Raw genomic sequence first — 22,821 nt, 5'->3', positions numbered from 1 at the left:
TACTATCATTATTTCCTTATTTATTATTATTATTGTTATTATTATATATATTTTTTTAATCTATTCTGGGTGCCCCACTCCATTCATTTATTTCTTTTGGGGGGGGGGCCCGGGGGGGAGGGCTAGTCCCTAGGGATGTCAGGGCATGAATGGTGGGGCTGGACTTCCTGCCCCTCCGTTTTGGCACCGGGCCCCTTCTTTGCTGGCTGTCTCTCAGCGCTATGAGGCTCTGGCCTCTATCTGTGGCTGGCTTGCCGCCTCCTGACTACCTGGCTGCCCTGGGAGGGGGGGCGCCTACCTCTGCCGGATGGGGGGCCGGTCGCTCGGGGGAGCCTTCTTCCCCCAGTTGTGCCCATCCGCCTGCTCCTCCCCGCTCCCACCAAAATAAATGTTGCACACAGTCACATAGGCCTCCGGGAACTGGGTGGGTGGGTTAAGCTGGCGGGGCTCACTGGGGGTGTCTCTCTCTGGGTCGTGTCAGCACCTGCTGACCCACATCCCCCCTCCTAACCCACAGTGTCTTGATGGACAGATGTCTTCAGAATTTCACCTTTGATGTAATATTTGTCTTTCCAGCAGATCTGGTATAATTGTTACAGCTTAAAATAATAACTTATTCAAATCAGTACTTGTATCCCCCACTTTCTCACCTCCCCCCCCCATATTCTTCAACTCTCCCCCCCCACACACACTAGATGTAACTTATTCTTTCTCTTTCAGCTTTTCCCATCAGTGTTTGCCACAGCGAACTAGTCGCATGGTAAACTTGTCAATGTTTTACGCCAGATGCCCTTCCTGACGCAACCCTCTCAAAGCAACCGGGCTTGGGACCGGCACAGAAGTAGAGAAGGGAACAGGGAGCAGCCCGGAGTCGAACCCCGGTTTCACGGACGGAAGGCGCCGCAAACCAGCACGAGCTAAACCGGCTCCCATACACACTCAATGTAACTTATAAATAAAAAATAATACAACAAAAAGGGGTTAATACAAATCTACACTCTGGTTTCTCAAAGTTCTATAACCTCTTTTTGTGATAGTAAAACCTGTCCAACACAAAAGGCTTTCAGCTCTAATCTGTTTGCTCAGCTGTTGGACAGAAAAAGCTTTAAAAAAAAGAAACAATAGCGCTCCTGTGGCCAAACATGGTACTGCAGGAAGTCACTGCCATGAAGGAGGCAGAAGGCCACATGAATGTCGTTTTTCAGTGAAACTGAGTAAAACCTCCATCAGGTGTGTCTTCCAGTTGGGATGTGCTGCTGGGAATTTGTCTTCATCATTTTGCGTAGTCAAATCTGCAAACCATCCAGCTGTTTTCCCACGGAGGGTGGTGGGATGCTGGAGCCCAGCTGCTGTTGGATGAGGGTGGGCTTCAGCCTGGACATGTCAGAGTCCATCTCATTCACATCCACAGCTCAGGGAGCACGTGAGGATCAGCTAACGTGTTTGCACATGTTGGACCCACAGAGCCCCGATGAACCGGCGCATGGCGAGGTTTGACCAAAGGATCTCCTCCTGGCAGCTCTGGACGCGTGAACATTCAGGTTTCCAGGTATGAAAGAATCCGTCTGCATCATTTCCAGTGGAGATTCTGATCCAACATCGTTTTCATGACATCACGGCCCCCCAGCATGAGGCCACAGGCAGCGCGCTGGTCTGACAAAAACACGGAATTCAAGCTTCTGCAACCCTGTTCCTGAAGGTTTCTCCTCATCGGAAGCAGATCTGTGATGAAGGTTTAAGGTCTCCACTCTGATGAAACCTGAATACCTAACTGTGGATGGACATCAGCTTTCTGCAGATCTCACTGCTTTGGAGACCTTTACCCTGCTTCAGTGACACTTGAGCTCACGCTGAGCGCCGACCATCGCCTCTCCTCTTTCAGAGATCCTCTCACCCAATCAGAGGCCTCCGCTGCAGCCCCCTCAGCTGGGATGAAGGACTCCTGGTTCCAGGCAGACGGACAGATGAGGAGCTAGAAGAGGGCTAGAGAGGTCCACCTCACTGTGACTCAGCAGGTCTGCAGGGTTATAAGGAGGCGGCGTGCTCGGTGTGTCAGCACAGAGATGATGGCCTGGCTCCTTTTCATCGCCGGGATCCTGGTCCACTTCCCCGACCCGCTGCTGGGGAACGCTTCAGGTAAAGCGCACGAACACACCTGAGCAATCAGGTCCTGACCGAGTCTCTGTAACCCGGAGAGACAGATACTAGAACCGTCCATCGCTTCTGTTGTGATGGCGATGAAGGTTAAAGGCAAAGGAAACCTTCTAACAGCTAAAACAAACAAACCAAAAAAAGGTTTTGTTTTCCTTTGGCTGCTTCACAGTTTTACTGTTTTACTCTTCATAAACAGGGATAAAATAGATGAAAGAACGTCAGTTTATTCTAGCAAACCGTCCTGAAAAAAGCTGATTTAATGTTTAATGCAAATATGACAAAACAAAGGGGAACACAATCCTGAAGGTGTGAACTAAAAACTGCTGCATGAGACAGACGAACGAATGCTGATTCAACAGACCAGGTGGAGTTAAATAAAAAAATACGATGTTTGAAACGCAAGATGACCCGAAAAGAGGAAGAAAGTTCAAAAAGGTCTTTAAGAATAATAAACCCCCAAAGAAGAAAGAAAGCAATGTACCACAGCGTCTTGCTGTGTCCCGGCTCATGGTCTCCCTGTTTTTAAAACGTTCATAGGGTTTGTGTTCTGCGTTCTGATTGGCTGTTGATCTTGTCAGTCAGTCTCCGCCGTCTCCTGTACTGAATGTGTTCAAGTTGAAAAGTCAACACCAATCTTTGATTGACATTCGTGTGACTAAAATTCTGGACGTATTTATCTATAAAGCTTTGAACTTTGAGAGTTTAGACAAGAGAGAAAGGTGTGAAAATGTTCATCCGTGTCTCAGAAGCATGCATTTAAAGTGGGAGGAGCTTCATAGCCTTAAACATCTGTGGTTCTACTTCACAGATTTCAGGTGAAGAAGAACCCCTGCGATAAACAAGGGAAACACTGTACAGCTAAAACTAATAAAATGATAGCTAACAGTTATAAAAAAGGCCAACTGACATGCTAAAAGCTAGCATAGCGTCCTAGCATCGCAGGTCTCTGGGATGCGGATGATTCGATACTTCCGGCTGAACATGGACGGTCTTTGGTTTGAAGCTGCTCTCCTGGCTGTTCTCAGAATACCAGCTGGAGTCGGACACCCAGACCCAATGCCAGCTGTTGAGGGGCGTGGCCGCTGCCAAACAACCAGGTGACGTCCCCCACTGCTTTGAGGATGGCAGCTTCAGGTGAGTCCACCTGTCGGGTTTTGATTCTGTAACAGAGCAGTAATGAAGTGTAACCTGAGCTGCTGCCACCACAAAGACGCGTTCGTCAGAAAAAAAGGATTCAAACAGAGTTTGGTCTCAGCGCTTCAGTCGTCAGTGATGCTTTGATGGGCTGAGGTCCTCCCGATGAGGACGGGACGACCAAACGCAGCTCTCCTTCATTCTGGATCTTCAGATCTGCAGCAACCAGTGGAACTCAGATCGGTTCCTAACCTGCATTCACCTGCAGTCCATCTTTCTCTTTACGCAGATGACGCTCAACTGTAGCGGTAAACCTGACGCCTCATCAGGTTCTAGTTTTCTCTGGAAATGCAGGCGCCTGAGGAACCAGAATAAAACACAATTGTTGGTTTTTGGTCTCTTGAATCTGTTCTGGTCATCTTGGATGGATTCAGTCCAGATTCCAGAGCAACTGCAGGTCATGGGGGGGCCATCCAGCATATTATGACATGTTCCTGATCCAGGTAATCAGCTGGGAGGAAAACATGGAGACACGGCGGACACCGATTCACCCCCCCTCCACAACAGTTTATACTTTTTAGACTCTGATGTAGTTTGTTTTAGTTCTGCAGAAGCTTTCTGAGGCCGAGAACATTACTGCTGTGTGACGGGACGCTGACATGAACCTCCGCCCTCCTCTTCCTCTCTTCACCGTTTGATGAGTCCGTCATTCTGTGATTGTCCACTTCTGTGTTTGTGTGCTCAGACCCGTGCAGTGCAGTGGGCGGAGTCAGGAGTGCTGGTGTGTTGATGCCGATGGTCGGGAGATTGCTGGGACTCGAACCAACAACTCTGCCCTTTCCTGTGAGCAAACATTTGACTTATTGTTGTTGTTTTTTGTAAAGTTAATTTGTAGGTTTACGTTTGAGACTCTGAGCTCCCGCTGCTCCGCAGGTCCGTCTGTCTGCCAGCTGCAGACCCGTCTGCGCTGCTCTCCATCAGGCCTCTTCGAGGCGATCCAGTGCGACTCCAGCAGGGGGCAGTGTTGGTGTGTGGACCAGGATGGCATGGAGCTGTATGGGACCCGACAGAACGGGAGACCTCAGAGATGTAGGCACCAAACAGACGCCTCAGATCCGGCTCTTTCAGGCAGCTGCACTGACACCTGCTGGCCAACGTGGGCATTACAGTTTGATCTTCCACCAGCTGAGGTTTTCCTCTGAACCTGAAGACCAAAGAGGTTCAGAACAGAACAGCAAAGGACTAAACCCAGTCACACAAAAAGGAACCACTTTTGGTTTTCAACCTCACATTTAGAAAAGCGTTCATGAAGATGAAATTCCATTAAACATTTTATTATTAAAATGAATGTCTTGTCAAAAATGAAGTCCTCATAATAAATAGGATTGAAAGGAATTGAAAAATCCTCATCAGAGGTGAAGCAAGACCTTTCCTGCTCTTTTGATTTCCCAAATAGAAAAACCCTTTCAGGATTTCTGCTGACGCGGTCCTGACAGAACCTCCCGGACCTCCTCTGTGGTTCTGACGTGTGTTTTTGTGGGTCCAGGTCCCGGCAGCTGTCAGGTCCGGGCCCGGCGGCTCATCCACAGCTCCGGTTCTCCTCCTCAGTGTGCAGAAGACGGCAGCTTCCTCCCCGTTCAGTGTAAATTCATCAACATGACGGACAGGATGGAGCTGGACCTGCTGCACGCCTTCAACAGGTGACTCCTCCCACCGCCATTCTGCTGGAGTGCGTGGGGCTGTAAGTTTACATGCATGGATGTTTGTGTTCAGGTTTCCGGAAGCTTTCCAGACCTTCAGCAACTTCAGGAAGGTTTTCCCGATGGTTTCCTCTTATTGTTTTTGTTCGAACAGCCAAGGCAGAGAGCTGGAAAATACAGGTAAACACACCTGAGCTGACCGGTCAACTTCATTTTGTTGTAAATCTTCTGGGTAAAAACAGCTTGAAGGACTTAACTGGACTGTGTCAGCCTATGTAATCAGATTACAACCAGATTTCTAGAGTAATCTGATTCCTAACCATTATATGAAGCAGAAATGTGATTTCTGTTTATTCATGTTCTAAAATTCTCAATCGAGATTAAAAATGCAGGAAAAACGTCAAACCAACAAAATTCAACCAAATCAGATTATTATGATCCTGAAACCTTGAACCTTCATCCTGAAACATGACGTCATCATCTGCAAACTGACTGACTCCTCTGAACTCGTGAAGTTCCTCTGAATCAAACCAAAGTTCTGAAGGTTCTAAAGGTCATCTTCATCAGTCCTCTACTCATTTTTATGATGCTTTTATTCTCCGTTTAAGAACATTGAATGGTGTTTGCATACATGTTTTGTTTATGAATCTTATTTAAAAATTGTTGGTGAAATGGAGAAAACAATGTCTGAGACGTGATGTCATGAACTTCCTGTTCAGGTGTGGAGCTCCTGTTCTCTGAGATCCCCGAGTCGGCATTTTCTGGTCTCAGCTCGGGTCAGTCCTTCTCCCAGACCAACATCTATAAAGTCCTGCAGCGGAGGATGCTGGGAATCCAGCTGGCTGTCAGCGGCCACTTCAGATGTAAGCTCTCCTGATCTCAGGTCTCTGAGTTTCCATCAGTTCTGTGAGGATTAATTAGATCAAAGCCGCCTTGATCTGATTAAAAATAATGCATCAAAGCTTCTCAACCTCGGAGTTTAAATCCGGTTTTTGGTTCCTGGGAATACGTAAAAACTTAATTAAAAGTTGTGCTACAGACTATTTCCTTCTATGTTTAATTATGCTACAGAAATGCTTCCATACTCCAGATCTTTGTTGATGATTCCGCTTTTTATCACGGCTGAATCCGTCTGCTCTCTCAGGCCCCTCCCCCTGTGAGGAGGAGCGCCGGGCTGCCCTGGAGACGTCCAGCGTGTTTGTTCCGACCTGCGAGAGAGGAGGGTCATATAGCTTCACCCAGTGCCAGCAGGGGGGGCAGTGCTGGTGTGTGGACCCCTCTGGCAGAGAGGTTCCTGGGACCCGGCAGCTGGGGGGCCCCCTGGCCTGTGGTGAGAAAAATCATCCTCTCATCGTCTCATCGTCCTTCTTCTTAATCTAACTTTGGTGGTTCCTCGTCTTCTCCAGGTTCAGGACCTGCGGACTGTCCCTCTCAGCGCCGCCGAGCTCTGTCCCGCCTCCTCTCTGGCCCCATCAGTCCTCCTCTGAAGTCCTCCTCCCGCAGACTTGCAGCTTCCTGTTCCTCCCTCCTTCAGCCTCTGAGGGACCTCCTGCCAGAGGAGGCTGATGAGACAAACTTCCTGTTCCGCCTTGTGGAAGTGTTGGATGGCCTCTTCCCGTCAGTGGGCGGAGCTCTGCAGGCTCTGAATGGCTCCTCCCCTCGTTTCCTCCAGGAGAATCTGTTTGGAGGAGACTTCCTGAAGAGCGCTGGCGCCCTGAACTTCAGCGGCGAGGTGGGAGATCAAGGAACCATCTCTCCCGACTGCCTGTCCCCTCAGAACCCCCGTCTCCATGAGAACCAGAACCTGGTCCAGTTTGTGAGCAAAGCCCTGGAAGACCCCGCCTTCTTCTCAGTCCTGAAGAACACGCTGATGAGCAGCTCGAGCTCCGCCTCCCTCTACCAGGTGCAGCAGGCTTTCATCAAAGTGACGTGTGTAGTAATGTTAATAATTCCTTCAAGCAAAGGATTGGATATTTTACAAAGTGGAAAATCCGCTCCAAATGTACCTGAGTCCCTCATGAACCTCCAAGTTCTGATCCGATTCGGATTCAGGCGTCTCCTGAATTCACCTGATCCAGGTGGAAAACAGGCAGTCCTGGTTCAGAACACAGAGCTTGAAACCTTTTTGATGTATAACCCACCGACCCACATTAGGCAGAAGGTGTTTGAAGTATTAATGTGGGCGGAGCCAGCAAGCACACTGGAAACATGGTCTTCTGCCCAGACCTGAAACGCCATGTTTTTCCATCTAAAATGAGTGAAACGTTTATTTTTTTCCCTTCAGACCGTCCTCTTTAAGTAGCTAGAGTTTCAAATTAAAGCGCTCAGCTTTCCTCTTTCAAAATAAAAGTCTGTTCTTCTTCATCTTCTTCGCCCTCAGCTTCAGCAGCTTTGGAAGTCTTTCTTCTCAGAACTGATGGATGGAGTGAAGACCTTAAAATGTGTTAACAGCCCTCCTCTTGTTTTGCAGGTTTTGGCTCCTCTGGTGACCTCCTGCTCTGAGGAGGAGGAGGATGAAGCAGCCGACATCTTCATCCCGCGCTGCACCCCTGGTGGTGCTTTCCAGGAGGTGCAGTGTCGGAGATCGCAGTGCTGGTGCGTGGACCCTCAGGGTCAGGAGGTGGAGGGATCCCGGGTGGCAGGTCGTCCTTCTCGTTGTCCGAGTCTCTGCGAGAGAGCGAGGGTCAACGCCCTGAAGGCAAAGGCAAACATGGCGGCCGGCGCCAAAATCCACATCCCAGTGTGTTCGGAGGATGGCAAATTCCTGCCGCTGCAGTGTGTGGGATCACGCTGCTTCTGCGTGGACGCTGAAGGGAGGACGGTCACTTCCTCACAGACAGCAGGGGGCGCCCTCCGGTGTAAGAACCCACTGATCCCATCACTGATGTTACCTTCAGAGGATCGCCTAACGTCAGTGATGCTTCTTATTAATATTTTACAATCAATCTGATAAACGTAGGTAAAAAGGTGGATTATTTAAGGGTTAATGGCCGCTGAAGTGCGCGTTATCAGAAATGAATGCAGGACGTGGAACGTTGAACCGTCCAATGCTTTGCTTCCGTGAAGTTGATGATTTCTGATAATGCACACTTTATCGGCCATCACCCCGCTCACACCATGGTCACTTACAAAAGAATTAAATATACAATCAGTTTAGTACTTTATTCTTGTTATTTGTTCAGTTTGGATCGCTTTTTTCACAAAAAGCCATAAAAGAAGGTCGATGGAAAGATGGTTCTGGCTGAGATCTGACCCGGTTTTACCGCACTGACGTGCTCTGATGAAAGCCTGTTTGATGTTTCAGGTCCAGAAAGCGTCACGCCCAAGTCTTCTGAAGGTTAGATCCAACTCAGGAACCCTTCAAATTTAACACACATGTCCACCTGTTGTTACCTGTCATCACCTGTTCACCTGTCACCTCCAGGTCGCTGCTCCGATGCCCTCGCAGAGGTCGCCGCTTTCAGACAGGAGGTGAACCGCATCATCTCTTTGTCTAACTCCTCCCACATCCCCCTGGGATATGGGTTCTTATTGGCCGAGGGTCTTCGTCTGACTCCTGAGGAGCTCCAGGTCATCCAATCAGAGGAGCTACAGCTGTCAGAGGAGCTGCTGAGCGGCTCCAGAGCCGCGCTCCCATTGGCTGCTTTCTCCAGTGAGTCACATCGAAAGCATGAAAATATGACAGACATCCCATAATTCAGTGCTTAAAGTTTTATAAATATAATATTAAATATGGATTTTGTTTTTTTAAGTTTTCACTAAACTTCCTTGATAAATTCTGGTGACAGTTTCTACATTGAGGTAAATGAATTCTGGTGCTCAGCTCTTCAGATGCTGCTTCCCGCCGGACGCCGCTCCTATGAGCCGTTCCTGCCGCAGTGCGACGCTGACGGAGGCTGGCTGCACACGCAGTGTTCGCACAGCACAGGTCACACAAACACACACGCAGTTTTGAATTTTGGGATCAAAAACGTCAGATCACTATGACGATGATGGAGATGTTTACATGTGAGTCGATGCTGCAGCTCTTTGGATGAATAATCTGATCAGGAACAGCCTGAAAATCTAAAATGACAGAAATTTAATTTCAGTGAAGGGACAACGTTCTCTATTTTTGAAAAATAGACTTATGGGAGAGTTTGGGCTCTTCAATGTGGTCCAGGTAGATTCTGTTGGTACCAAGTGGATCCCTGAAGGTCCAAGAACATCAGCCTCTGTTAAATCAAAGTTCAGGCGAAGAACAGTAGAATCCAAGTCCTTCAATGTGTCAGACCTGCTGGAAGTCTGGAGAACTGGAGACTTCAGCTGATTGAATGGATCCGCATATCAGAGTATCATCAGCAGAAGGATGGACATGTTTGCTGCTGCATGAGGGCAGCTGATGGAAGCCTCTGAAGATGGTGTGAGAGAGATGTTGAGAAATTGTTATTATCATTTCAGGTTTGAGGTTCTGAATCGGAATAAAACAGAAAGCTAAGCGGTTCCTTTGTGTTTTCAGGTCAGTGTTGGTGCGTTGATGAGAACGGAGAGTACGTCTCGAACTCCCTGAAGAGCCGGTCTCTCGGCCTGCCCAAGTGTAAGGAAACCCAAACCTCCTCTGAGCAGAAACATCTGAACTCAACCCTCCAGAAGAGAGTCTGAGGGCCAGACGATGCAGCATCTGTGACGCCCTTAGATTAGTTCTGATCTGTGTTAACCCTTGTGCTATCTTAGATGACCCCCCCCTTCCATTGAGGTGTTCTCCCTACCATGACAAAGGTGGATGAAGGTGGAAAGATTTCATGTAATCCATGGACACCAGTGAAGATCACAAACCATTAAAGAAAAAAGGTTCAGAGCACTGTCTAGTGGGTCTAGATGACCCACTAGACAGTGGGTCATCACCACCAACTCCCAATGTTAAAGTGCCTAGGATAGCACAAGGGTTACATGGTTTAGATCCAGAACACGAGGGAATGCAGTTTGGTCGGAAGGTGGCGCTGTGAGGAAACTCTATCGAGACCACACAGGAAACAAAGGAAGAACTGAAATCAGACGATGTCTGTTAATCTTATTCTAATCTTAATCTGCAGGTCCGAGCCGCTGTCAGCGAGCTGAGGCTCACTTTCTGCTCTCTGATTGGATGAAAGGCTCTGATGTCAGCAGCTCAGGGTACCGCCCACAGTGCGAGCAGGTAGGAGCACGTTTATCTGTAAAAAAAAGGCTGAATGAATTTACCAGTCGGAGCATTTTGTCCTGTCTGTTCCGTCCTTTGTATTCTGTTCTCCATTTGTTTAAATAAAGTTTTATTCTTTCAGGATGGTCGCTTCTCCGTGCTGCAGACAGGTGGTGCTGCAGGCTGGTGTGTCCACCCGCAGACTGGAGAGCCAATCCAAGCAGCAGGGCGGGGCGCCACGGGCCAGCTGAAATGTAAACACATGCACACGCACGTGCACGCATGGCTCCACTGGCGGCCGTCACAATAAACAGCGTTTTTCTTTTAGGCCCCAGCTGGTGCGAGCTGCAGAGGCGCCAGTGTGGCCCCGACGGCTCCTTCGCCCCACTGCAGTGTGATGTCACTTCCTGCTGGTGTGTGACTGAATACGGACAGGAAGTGGTCGGGACACGGACGCCTCAGCTGACAGGCGTCACGCCATCGTGTGACCGTAAGAGCTTCACCTTTTGCTCGACGGTTGGAAGTGACACAGCAGCTGCTGATTAGGCCACGATAACCCTCTTTCAGGTCCGCTCTGCCCCGCCCCCACCATCACACACGGCGCATTAGTGTGCCGCTCAGCAGCCAACGGCCCTCAGAGCTGTGACCTCATCTGTAACTATGGTTACGAGAACTCTCTGCCCGTCAGCAGTTTCCTTTGTGAAACTGAGAGCGGGAGATGGAGTGGAGACATCAAACCACTGGGCGGAGCCTGCCAGAGTAAGTCTGAACTCTCACTGTCCAAATGAGAATCAAGCTCCGCCCCCTCGGATGTCAACTCCTTTGGTTTGTCTTCAGTCTCTCAGCCTCTGCAGACGCTGTCGCTGTCTCAGCTGTGGTCGCTGGCATCCTGCTCTCAGGCCGACCAAACACGCTCGTTGTTGTTCAACATGATGACCAGCAGGGGGCTCTGCTCTGCGCAGGTGAGCCCAGGTTCCCCGGAGCGGTGGTCCTCTGTGAGCGCCGTTGACCTTGGCTCTGTTCCTCTGCAGCTCGGTTCCTCGGGTCGCAGCGTGTCGCTGTGTGACGACTCGTCCGTGAGTCTGCAGTGTGACGGAGCCCCCACCTTAAAGGTGAGCTGGAGCGCCGCCCTCGCTGACCTCCCCGCCGCTTACCTCCCGGACCTCCATGACGTTGGTGAGTTCAGAGGCCGAGGACCACTTCCAGAACGCTGAAAATTCCTTTGAGAAGAGTTTGAGGAACCATTTTTATCCCAAACCCCAGATTTTTCTATAATTCTGGCCAAAAGCTTTTAGGATTTTTATTCAGTTTAAATTTCAGTTCCTTCTAGAATTTCTTAAACCAGAAAAAACTCTGAAACTCCGCCCCAATTTTATCCTGAGCAAAGTAAAGATTTTTCTTTTTTAATCTGATTTATTCTTTTTTTATGATTGGAGGTTATAAAAGGAGGTTCTTGGTAAATATTTAGCCCAGCATCATTGATTTAAATTTAAGGTTTCAGGCGGTTTGGGTTCTTTCTTTTGCTTCATAAAAACAGTTTTCTGTGGTGTTACCGTACCTTTGGGCTTCACACCCAACAGGCTTTGCGGTGGCGGAGGGCGTGGTCTGATTGGTCCCTATACAAGGTGTAGATATAAGGTGAATTGCCCGCCTTAGCCAGGTGGCACACGAGAGAACAAATCTTCACATTAAGAAGACAGGAAGTGTGTCTTCATCATCGCCACTTTACTTTGAAAACAGGAAGGAAGATGATAAGACGTCGAGGTCATGTGACATAAACAAGCCAACGTTGGGGGTTTGCTGAGTGAAAATAAAATACGAATGACTGAAATTGACACATTTACTGTCACCTTCATCCATGAAGAACTGTTGTATCTGCAGGTCTATTGGGGGGGCCTTGGTTGGGGTTGGGGCGTGGCATGCGGTGGATGGGGAGGGGCTTCCTGCAGCTGTGACCTTTCTCTTTTCCTCAGCTCTCTTCCTAAATGAAACCAGACTTCTCGACGGAGTTCGGGGCCTCCTGCTTGACCTCGGCTCTGCCATGACACCTGAGCCAAAACTGGTTTCCATGACGACACCAAGCTTCGGCTGTTACCGCGGTTACCGCCTGGACAGTGACGGGAACGGCTGTGGTGAGTCCTTCCTTCATGAAGGCTGCGAGTCACTTAAGCACCCCCCCATCACTAAAATTCACAGAATGGGGGGGGGCGGCGGCAAAGCAAGCCTAATACCCACAATCCTCCAGTTTTGGATCTCCAGAGGATCCTCCTCACGTTTTCCACCTCTTCCAGTTGTCTGTCCTGCTGGAAGCTTTTCCCAGGAGGGGGCGTGTCTGCTGTGTCCTGAGGGAACCTATCAGGAGGAAAAGGGGCGGGGCTTCTGCAAGAGTTGCCCCAAAGGCTCCTCCCCAGTTGGAGCATCATCTGTCACTCAATGTGGGTTCTTTTGAAGTTCCCTGAAGAGATGATTCCGACGAGCTTAACAAACTTTCATTTGTCTCAGGTGAGACCAGGTGTGAGAGGCGGGGCCTGAGGTGCTCACAGACAGGTGACTTTCTGCCGGCACAGCCAGACCTTCTGACCAGTAGGTGGAGCTGTTTCAGCAAAGATGGGGTGGAGCTTGAGTGGACCTCCAGCAGCAAGATGCTGACTGATGAAGACTGCTCAGGTGACGATGCTGCAGCCAATCAGAGAGCAGCTCTGCCATGTGCATGCGGAGGTGTTTCATTATGTGGTTGTTGTAGTTCTCACCAGGTTTCAGGAAGTTCCTGGATCAGAGCTGATGGCGGCAGCAGAAGACGTCGACATTCTGCTGACACTCACCTCCGACCTTCTGACCTGTATCGATGGTAACAGAGACGCCACTTTCAGCCCGCACTCCTAAAACACTGCAGCACCCCCTACTGGTGACAGGACGTATGCTGTCATGATGTCACATAACATTTTCCAGCAGTAAACCACCAATTTTCCAAAAATATCTGATTATCCTCAATGTGACAGATGACACAGAGAATCCCTCATCTGAGAAAAGAACCGTTTAGACAGTTTAGGTGAATACCGTTCGTGCAGCCTTTATCTTGAAAGGATGTGTGTGTGACTCACAGTGGTGTTTCCTCCGAGCAGCAGCCCCTACTGGTGACAGGACGTATGCTGTCATGATGTCACATAACATTTTCCAGCAGTAAACCACCAATTTTCCAAAAATATCTGATTATCCTCAATGTGACAGATGACACGGAGAATCCCTCATCTGAGAAAAGAACCGTTTAGACAGTTTAGGTGAATACCGTTCGTGCAGCCTTTATCTTGAAAGGATGTGTGTGTGACTCACAGTGGTGTTTCCTCCGAGCAGCAGTGAACGCAGCATCTCTGTGGGAAACTAAAGTTACGTTAGTTCCAATCAGGACCAGACGACAAGTGTCTTCTTCTAGACAACTAGAAGCTTTTTGTTTTGATCCGTTCTGCTTTTATTTGATCAACAATCTGCTGTTTTTGCTGATCTTTTTTTTTGTGATCGATTTAGTGGGTTTTGTAAATATTCACAGCTTAAAGTGATCAATGAGATGCTAATGACAGACGTCCTTAAGGAGTTCAGGAGTCCTTTTCAGACGTGCACGCATTCAAAAGTTGTTCTGGTTTCTGAATCGGAACACGGATCCGTTTCAAACGTGCGTTTGTGTTTCCTTGTTGCAGCGTGTGCAGCAGAGCCGTCCTGCCACCATGTGGCGCTCTTCAGCAGACAGACCCAGTGTGAGCTGTACAGCACCGACCCCATCAACACAGTCTGCAACGCTTCACAGCCGGTACACACAAACACACTCACACATCAGAGTGATCTTTTGGCGTCACTGACATTCAGATGTTTTTGTTTATGACATTTGACCCTCTCTCTCTCTCTCTCTCTCTTCTGGGATTTCCCACTTTTCTCTTGTGGCGTCATTCAGACACTGGTGACCCCGCCCTCTTTTAACGCCATCCTGACATTAAAAATAAATAAATAAATGAAGAAAAAAAAAAAGGAAACCAGTCACAACTTAAAAGTCAGTCGCTGCTAAAGTTAGCGTCGGGTTGTTAGCATTCACTTTGACGTTAAAGAGAAAATCTTCATCTCTACGTCTACGTTTAAACAGCCGCAAACATTTGACAGAGAATGAAGGTTTAATCAAATAAAGTTGTTTCTGATGTGTGGAAACTTGTAAAAAGACATTTGTGAATTTTCCTACAGCAAGTGTGACTCATGCAGACATCTGTGAAGAATGTTTAGCACAGAAAATGTTCCTGCGTGTTAGAAAAAATACACAATGAATGTGAATTTATGTAAAAAGCAAACATCTTTTGCTCTGAAAGATGATCAGAGATTGAGTTGACTATAATGGTTTTCTACATGAAAAAACTGTAATGCTGCTTTGATTGAATTATTACAAATCAGAAACAATTTCTACAAATCAATAACTTAGTTTCACTGAATCTTCATCGTCTGTTAAAAAAAAACACAAAAAAATCTCCACCTATGTTGATTTTAATACTAAATTTCTTGTAGAAACACTTTAATTTGAAAAATAGGATTCTCAGAACCTGGAAGCTTAAAAGTATTAAAGCTAAACCTGGGCCTCGTTTGGACCGGTCCGGGAAATTCTTGTGTGACTTTAAACCGGGGAAGGCGGGAAAAAGGTTGGAGATCCCTGCTGTAACGATTGAAAAACAGAATCTGTCCTAAAGTTCTGGTTCTGGTCTGTACGGACGGCACAGAACGGTTCTGTTTGGACTTCACTTCTGTTTGACTGTCAGAACCTCTGGAGTTTGGACCTCAGATATTTCAAACTGAAAGCCGAATCCTCTGATTTAGATTTTCATCATAAACTGTTTTTTCTGTGATTTGCAGTCCAAAGGGTTTCTGGGTAATCCTGAGGCCGAGCGATACGATTGGCTCAGCTGCTCTCTGAAGGTCAGGGGCGGGGCTTCAGGTCTGCTGGTCCTCAGGAAGAAAGGTATGGTTACCGTGGTAACCGGGCGTTTTGTGTTCACCTCATGGGCCTGCCAGCAGCGGCGGTCTGGTGTGTTTCAGGGGAGGAGTTCGGCTTGAAGCTGCAGCAGAGAGCGATGGTGAAGACGAGGATGACGAAGGCGCTCTCAGGTGTGTTCAGGACCCAGGTGTTCTCCTCCCGACGCACGTCTCTGTCCGACGCTCACCGTTTCTGTCAGGACGGCTGCAGCCGCCACGAATGCTGCGACGGCTTCGTCCTCAACCAGAACACCCTGGAAGGAGGTGCGTTACCGTGGCGACGGGATAAGGAAAGGACTCTGAAGTTTAAGGTTCTGATCTGCTGGCTCCTCCCCCCGCAGGCTCTGTGCTCTGTGGTTGGCTGAGATCTCCATCCGTGCTGAGCTGCCAGGATGGAGACTGGGACGTGTCAAGCCAAGGACCGGCCAACCGCACCTGTGGGGCGGGGCTTAGCTATAACGAGGAGCAGCAGAGCTTCCTGTTTGACTTTGGAGGACAGGCGTTCACCATCCGTGAGGAAACGGCGCCGCGTCTTAAACAGTAACAGATGCGTGTAAACGAACTAAAGTCTGTGTTTGTTTGTTTGATCAGTTGATTACGAGGTGCCAGCTGACGGCAAGAACAAAATAGACCATCAGCCCTCCATCGTCAGCTTCCAGGCCGTCTACCTGAGCTCAGGTACCTGCAGGGGGCAGACGGGACCCGGGTGTGTCTCTCAGCGACCTCTGACCCTCTCTGTGTGTTGCAGGCTCTTTGTGTGCGGCAGCCGACCTCAGCGCTCCTCTGGACGGTTCGTATGGATCCCAACAGGCTGGCGGTCATGAGCTGTTGGTGTTTGTGACCAACGTCTTTGTTTGTTTGTTTACAGAGTCGCTGCAGCAGAAGTTTGAAGCTCTGTCCAAAGACGACGTGGTCGTGGATCCTCAAAGGAAGCTTCCGGTTCTTTCCTTCTGGCTCAATAAAAACAACTACAACTCCCAGCAGGCCTTGCTCTGGTGTCTCACTCGTACGTAGAGGTTTGGGTGTACTGTTGAAACGGTGTACCTGCGGCGTTGGTAACCATGGTGACTGTGCTGCAGGCTGTTACGAGGAGCAGCAGTGCGCGGTGGCGGACCTGGCGGACGCCGACCTGGCAGGTTTCTTCAGCTGCTCGCTGTATCCGAACACCAGAGTCTGCGGCGCCTACGACATGGTCCCCATGGTCCCCTGCCCCCCCCTGATGGACAGACTACCCCAGAACGCCTACAGCAAGAAAGGTGAGGACCTGAACGGAGCCGGACCAGAAGGTGTCAGGGTTCCGAACCCGGATCAGAGACCACACAGGAAGAAATGCCTGTTTGTGTGTTTCAGTGGAGCTGAGTGGACCCGTCAAGAACTTCTACCAGAGGATTTCCTTCCAGAAGAGCGATTCCAACGGCGTACGGAGCCGAGCCGTCATGAGCGAGAACACGCCGCTGTCTCAGGGGTAACATCCTCCACAAAGTCTGGACCCAGAACCAAACAGAAACCAGAGAAGCTCAGCCTACGTTTCCATCAGGATGAGAAGTTCTGATGAGAAGCAGGTTCTGATCCACTTCTGTGTTCAGGTTCAGGGACTGCGAGCGGCGCTGTGACGAGGACCCGTGCTGTCGGGGTTTCGGTTTTGTCGGCTACAACAAATCACCAGGTAACCAACTGGACCTGAGACCACTGGAAGGTTTGGCTTTCGGATCCGTTAACGGTCCGCTAACGGAACCGACCATCAGATTAATCGGACTTGATTGTGATTCTTACGTGTTTAGGATCAACAGTTTGGTGTCATTTAGTGAAAAATCATTTAAGTGCAGAAATAAAAATTCTCCTGTCAGCTTCAGAGGAAAAAGGTTCACACCTGTAAAGACGGAGACAGCTCACCTGTAGAGGTGTGACCGCTGTTGTCCTGTTGGTTCTGGGTCCTCTACATTCCCATTGATGGAGGATTAGAACCCAGAACCATCAGCTTGAGTTCTATGTGACTCTGAATTTACCTGTTCAGGTCTAAAGTAACTGTAAAGTATAAAGTATGAAAAAGATGCAGACTGTTTGTTTCGTTTCCCGTAAACGCCGGCTGACGCCGTGACATCACAAACACGGCCCACTCACAGCAGACTCCTAGTCGAAGGAGCAGCTTTGTGTCAAATCCAGCTTCACATGAAGTTTTTCACCATAAAGCAGCACAAATAAACCCACAGAAGCTTTCATGGGTGTCATAAATAAACTGCATCCACTGCTGCCGGGTGTGAATGGACGAGGAACAACGTTGCTGTTCTTTACAGACACTTTCCTAGAATCTTGATATACTGAAGAAGCAGCGAAGCAGACTCACTTATGAATGATTGGATGGCCAACTGTCAGCTGCTACTGTACCGCCCCCTTTCACCTGCTTGGCCAATCACACTCAGAGATGACTGGAAGTCAACTTTCAGGTCTTTTCCATGGAGATCAGTGTTGGACTCTTGAGAATCTGAATGAACTGACCAATCACCAGTTTTTGTCCTGAACTTGTTTGTTTGCCTTCAGGTTTGGTGTGTCTGGTTCTGGCCAGTCTGGGAGTTCAGACCTGCAGTGAAAAAGACTCGACCTGGACGACTCAGGACTGCAGTCCGACGGAGGCCAAGACCACGCCGTACCCGTTTGGCTGGTACCAGAAACCCGGTACGGAGCTCGCACGCAGACACAGGAGGGTCCACAAAGACAGAAAGAGACGCCTGAAGACTTATGCTGCAGTCACACCGGACGCGGTTAGCGCGTCACATTTGCGTCTGCCGCTTCTCTTTTGACGTGTGTCACATTTACTGCTGGACACCTTGACGCCCTGTCGGCGGAGCAACCGCCAACGTTTTTCAGGGCTTCGTGCGTGGCCACATCATGGAAAGCATGGATGATGCTGAGTGAGTAGCTTGGGCGAGCACGCCGCCGTGTCTGGGTTCACCAGTTCCTTCAGTCTCTCCCGGTAAACTTCGCTCACTATGTTGAGTTACCAGAGACCGTCCCAGTTACAGTTAAGGGGAATACAGAATACTAAACGGTAACCGGGACAATCTCCACTTTAACCCCGCGTTGCAGGACCTCAGATAGCGTCTCCACATGAACTTGACACTGAAAGCTTTAGAGATGTTTGTGTTTGCAGTGAACCAGTGGAGCTCCTCCCCGGCTCTCTGTCCGCCGCTCAGCCTGCCGGAAACCAGAAACAACGGTGAGACGCTAACGACTGCAAAACCAAACCACCCAACAAAACTCCTGCCAGGCATCTGTCCCCAGAAATCATGTCGTGAGGCTTTCGCATTAAAGTCACAGATCTCTTCCTGCATCTGACACGCCCACTTCCTGTCTCAGTGTCGTTGGACGACTGGCATCTCCTGCCCGACTCTCTGGTTCTGATCGACCCCTCCCTCTCCACCTATGATGTGATCCATGTGAGCAGAGACATTGCCACAGACAAGGACCGGACCAGAGACTGGTGTCTTTATGGTAACCGATTCCCCTCATTGCCTGAGCGCTTGGGGCTGACGAGGCAGACGCTGACTGTAGTTTCTCACCAGCCTGCCGGGAGGCGGAGTCTTGTGCCGCCGTGTCACTCAGTGAGGTGGAGTCTGCCACGCGGTGCATCCTCTACCCTGACACCACAGTGTGCGGGCTCTCATCTTCCAGCACCACCTCCTCCTGTCAGCTGGTCATCAGAGAGCCCGCCTCCCAGGTGTACCTGAGGACAGGTGAGCTGAGCAGCCAATCACAGAGCAGAACTTTTCCTCCAGTTTGTCATTCTTGGCTCTTTTTTCAGAGCGACTACCGTCGGTTACATCTGTTTCCATACCGGGTCAAGGGGTACTGGAGGGTGTTGCCGTGGAAACAACGGTGGGTTCTGACAGGAGGAGGGTCATTCAGTTCCTCGGCGTGCCGTATGCCCGCCCACCAATCGGAGCGCTGCGCTTCGAAGCAGCGCAGCCAGCGGATTGGACGGGGACGTGGGACGCCTCCAAACCACGGTGAGACAGTTAAAGGGTCACGTCAGCTCTTCAGACCGTGAAGTCGTTTCCTTTACATCACTGAAGCTCCGCCTCCTTCAGGCCCAGCTGTCTGCAGCCAGGCGACGGCGAGAATTCAGCCTCCAGCGAGGACTGTCTGTACCTGAACGTCTTCACTCCTGCTGCTCGGGTCGGTCCCGCCCACCTTCAGAACCCCTTTGTTAGTTTAAAATGTTCATCGATTGTGTTTATTGATCGTTGATCAGAATTACAGAACTGTAAATATTCTTCATGACGGATAAATCGTGTTTTCTGATGATGACATCATCACACCTGTCCTGTTTGTATATTAGAGGGGGCGTGTCCCTGTCCTCGTTTTCTTCTTCAACCCATCAGCCGATGAAACGCCAGGACTGTTGGATGGCTCCGCCCTTGCTGCCGTGGGCAACATCGTCGTGGTAACGGCCAGCTACAGGACGGCGGCGCTTGGGTTCCTCAGCACAGGTAAACCAAAACACTTTAGAAGGTAAACAAAGACCGTTGCGTGACTCGGGCCTCTGCAGGAGCTTCAGGTCTCCGTGGCAACTTTGGGCTGACTGACCAGGAGGCGGTGCTTCGCTGGGTCAATGCCTACATCTCGCTGGTGGGCGGAGACTACAACCGGGTGACAGTGGGCGCGGAGCGAGGCGGTGCTGACATCACCAGCCTGCACCTCCTGTCCAAGCCCCGCCCTCTGTTCCAGCGGATGATGCTGATGGTGAGAAGTTCAGGCTGCAGAACCTGAAACCAGAACCAGGAGCCGGGCTGAGTTCTCCTCTCCTGCAGGGTGGTTCCGTGTTTTCTCCCTCCCTGGTCCAAACCTCCGCCTCCGCTCGGCGCCGGGCCTTGGATCTGGCCCAAGAACTGGGCTGCGTGACGTCCGACTCCACCGATGAGAAGCTGGTCTCCTGCCTCAGAGCGGTGCCGTATCGGGATCTGAACGCCGCTCAGACCAAAGTGAGGCCTTCACCAGACAGCGAGGTTCTTCTGGAGGTTCAGGTTCTTTCTAACCTACTCTGACCTGGACTGTGTGTGCCTCAGCTCCTGGTCACCCGCGACCCGTTTCAGTTCTGGTCTCCAGTCCATCAGGCGGTCTCCAAATCCTCGCCGTTCCACAAAGTGGACCTGTTGCTGGGAACTTCAGAGGCGGACGGCCTGATCAGCCGAGCTCGCAGGATAGAGGTCAGAGGCTGTCCGCCGCAGCTCTCTTTTCTTCTGACGACTCTGAGGTCACATGACCATTTCTGTCCAGGAGTTCGAGGTTCTGCCCGGTCAGGTCGACGACTCCATGCCCTTCTACCAGGCTCTGAGCCGCGTGCTGGGCGGAGCCAACGGAAACGAGCTACTGGGGGAGGTGGTCTCCTCTCTGGACCACAATCCTTCAGCTGCGGGATACAGCCTGTTCTCCAGAACGCTCGACAACGCCACCAGGTGGGAGGGGTTGAGCTGCCGAACGGAGGAGGGTTTTAACCACGCCCACATTCCTAATACAGTCACATCATCATATTGTTTTGTTGAGCTTGAGCCAATTTATTAGATTTTCATAATTTTTTTCCAAAGTATCTTTTATTTCTGTGATGGTTTCTCCCGCTGTGATGTCATCATTTTTCTGCTGGATCTGTCCATCCGTTCGTCTGTCTCCAGAGACCTGTTCATCATTTGTCCCGCGCTGCAGATGGCGGCTAACTGGGCCGAAAGTAGAGCCAACGTCTTCATGTACCACCAGCCTGCCGCGGACGCCGCTGACAGGTGAGCAGGCGTCCGCAGGGGGCGCTGCAGGGGGCGTCCACAGGGGGCGCTGCAGGGACTCGAAAAGCTTCCGTCACACAGATCTTCATCTGACTCCTCATCCTCAGGGGCGACTCCCTTGTTCCGTGGGATGTGCAGCTGGTGTTTGGCGCTCCACTTTACTCGCAGCGGTTCACGTCTTCTGACCGGCGCCTCTCTCTGGCCGCCATGAGCTACGTCTCCAGCTTCATCCGGACCGGGTCAGACTTGTGTCTTTGTCTAGAAACGACCCGTGCGCCAACAGAAACTCACGGTTCCCCTTTTCTCGCAGAAATCCGAACCCGTGGCCCGTGACGGCGGAGTCGGTTCTTCCTCGCTGGCAGCCAGTCACTTCATCTCAGGCTCCGCCTTCCTACTTGGAGCTAAGCCCCGCCCTCAAGCCCCAGCAGGGTTTGAGTCAGACCTTCTGTTCCCCGTGGGGTCAGCTGTTGGCGAGGCAGAGCAGCGAGGCAGAGCGGCGAGGCTGAGTCAGGTGACCGCAGTAAAAGTTCCTCATCAGACATTCAGACTTTTTCAGGTGATGCAGATTTTAAAGTGATTCATGAATCAAACGAATATCAAAATGACTGAGATTAGATGTTTGGATTTCACAGCAGAGCAACAGGAAGTGGGCGTGGTTTCCTGACTGTTTTTTCTTTTTCCAAGAGGGAAAAACATGTCACCAGTTTTTTACGGAGAATCGTTTAACTCTGAATTATTTCACTCTCCTGAACTTCTTTAGTCGCGTTTCCATTTGTTCTGTGATTTTTCACTCAGATAAAAATAGAACCTCAAATAAAAAACCATTCAGGTGAATGAAAGGCATGTGTGTGTACCAGCGGACGAAGCCCCGCCCCTTTTCTGCAGGCTAAATGTTTGGCTCCTTTCAGCCTCTGAGCTTCAGTAAATATTTGCTGTGGCACTTTCCCCGCTTCACGATCAGTCCTCAGGAAAAGGTTTAGGAAAATGATCCGTTCAGCTCAAAAGGTGTTTGGAATATTTAATGTGACATTAGTTTATTAAATAAATGTTGTGTTAAATGCAAATAAAAGCAGTTTTTTTTACAGTTTGTTTATAAAACATTAGTAAGAATTTTCCAAACAAAATGAAACGTGAATAAATTGAAAGATAATGTTGATAAACTTTCCTTCCATCAGCAGATGTGTTGGGGGCGGAGCCTGTCCTCACCCCAGCACCTCATCCAGCCAATCTTTGACGGAGACAGACGTCTACAGACAGCTTTGTTTCCCATAATTCCCTCTGATTTCCAAAGTCTTAATCATCAATAAAAAGCAGCTGAAACTCACCTGGCTGTGTGGTTTGATTGACAGGTGTCTCCGGTGATCACGGGTGTTTTTGCCAGACTGAGATCAGGTCAAATAAAAAAGTTTCATCACCAAAACAGTTAAGGACACCAGATTCTAAACTTTCAGTTCATCTCAATGTGATGAACACATCCAACAGACTGAGAGGGTTGGAGGATCAGACTCCGCCCACATGGCTCACCACTGTCACACAGCCCTCATGCATGTCCTGCTCCAACATCCCTCTCCGTCACGCCACACGTCCTCTCTGGACATAAACTTTCTCCACATCTCCAGAGACAGTGTGTCTCTCTGTTCTTCTCTCTCATCCTCCTCAAAGCAAAGATTCCATCTTCACTTCTCTTTCTTAGCATGAAACCGTCCTGCTGCTCACAAATGTTCACTTCTGCTCCTCGTCTAGCTTCATCTACTCTTTCCCATCACTTCATAGTTTGGCTCATCAGCTTTATTCCATTCTGTCAAAAGGGCACCGTCACACTCCTCCTCCATTTCCCCCCACATGAGATCCTGTTGAAGAACCAGTCAGAAACTCCACTGCCTGAAGAAAGACTGCTGTGAGAAGA

The 22,821-nt window shown here is 49.7% G+C and overlaps 1 protein-coding gene across 2 annotated transcripts; it reads left to right on the top strand.

Annotated features, from left to right (window-relative positions):
• Nucleotides 1–1,993: 1,993 nt before the first annotated feature.
• Nucleotides 1,994–22,239, top strand: tg (thyroglobulin). 2 transcript variants are annotated; one of them, XM_011485865.3, is made up of 49 exons: nt 1,994–2,136; nt 3,180–3,288; nt 4,034–4,131; nt 4,222–4,377; nt 4,835–4,988; nt 5,062–5,168; nt 5,708–5,851; nt 6,133–6,318; nt 6,395–6,891; nt 7,459–7,846; nt 8,293–8,325; nt 8,413–8,640; nt 8,812–8,916; nt 9,487–9,564; nt 10,061–10,161; nt 10,286–10,397; nt 10,472–10,633; nt 10,711–10,902; nt 10,981–11,105; nt 11,175–11,319; nt 12,117–12,275; nt 12,435–12,578; nt 12,646–12,810; nt 12,887–12,991; nt 13,836–13,945; nt 15,025–15,130; nt 15,208–15,408; nt 15,486–15,656; nt 15,736–15,822; nt 15,893–15,934; nt 16,013–16,150; nt 16,224–16,400; nt 16,495–16,609; nt 16,731–16,810; nt 17,683–17,817; nt 18,293–18,358; nt 18,499–18,633; nt 18,705–18,875; nt 18,944–19,148; nt 19,230–19,317; nt 19,481–19,631; nt 19,691–19,884; nt 19,953–20,123; nt 20,208–20,348; nt 20,419–20,597; nt 20,811–20,915; nt 21,023–21,154; nt 21,226–21,426; nt 22,094–22,239. In XM_011485865.3, exons 1-48 carry the CDS (start codon nt 2,064–2,066, stop codon nt 21,419–21,421), a joined length of 7,062 nt encoding a protein of 2,353 aa, XP_011484167.1. In that variant the 5' UTR covers nt 1,994–2,063; the 3' UTR covers nt 21,422–21,426; nt 22,094–22,239. The 2 variants fall into 2 exon arrangements, with proteins under 2 accessions (XP_011484167.1, XP_011484169.1); XM_011485867.3 differs by having other exon boundaries at nt 22,091–22,239.
• The last annotated feature ends 582 nt before the right edge of the window (nt 22,240–22,821 follow it).

Source organism: Oryzias latipes, chromosome 16 (genome assembly GCF_053564925.1).
Source record: "Oryzias latipes strain Hd-rR chromosome 16, Olatipes_Hd-rR_3.1".
Lineage (NCBI taxonomy): Eukaryota > Metazoa > Chordata > Actinopteri > Beloniformes > Adrianichthyidae > Oryzias > Oryzias latipes.
This window is presented reverse-complemented; position numbering and strand designations above follow the sequence as displayed.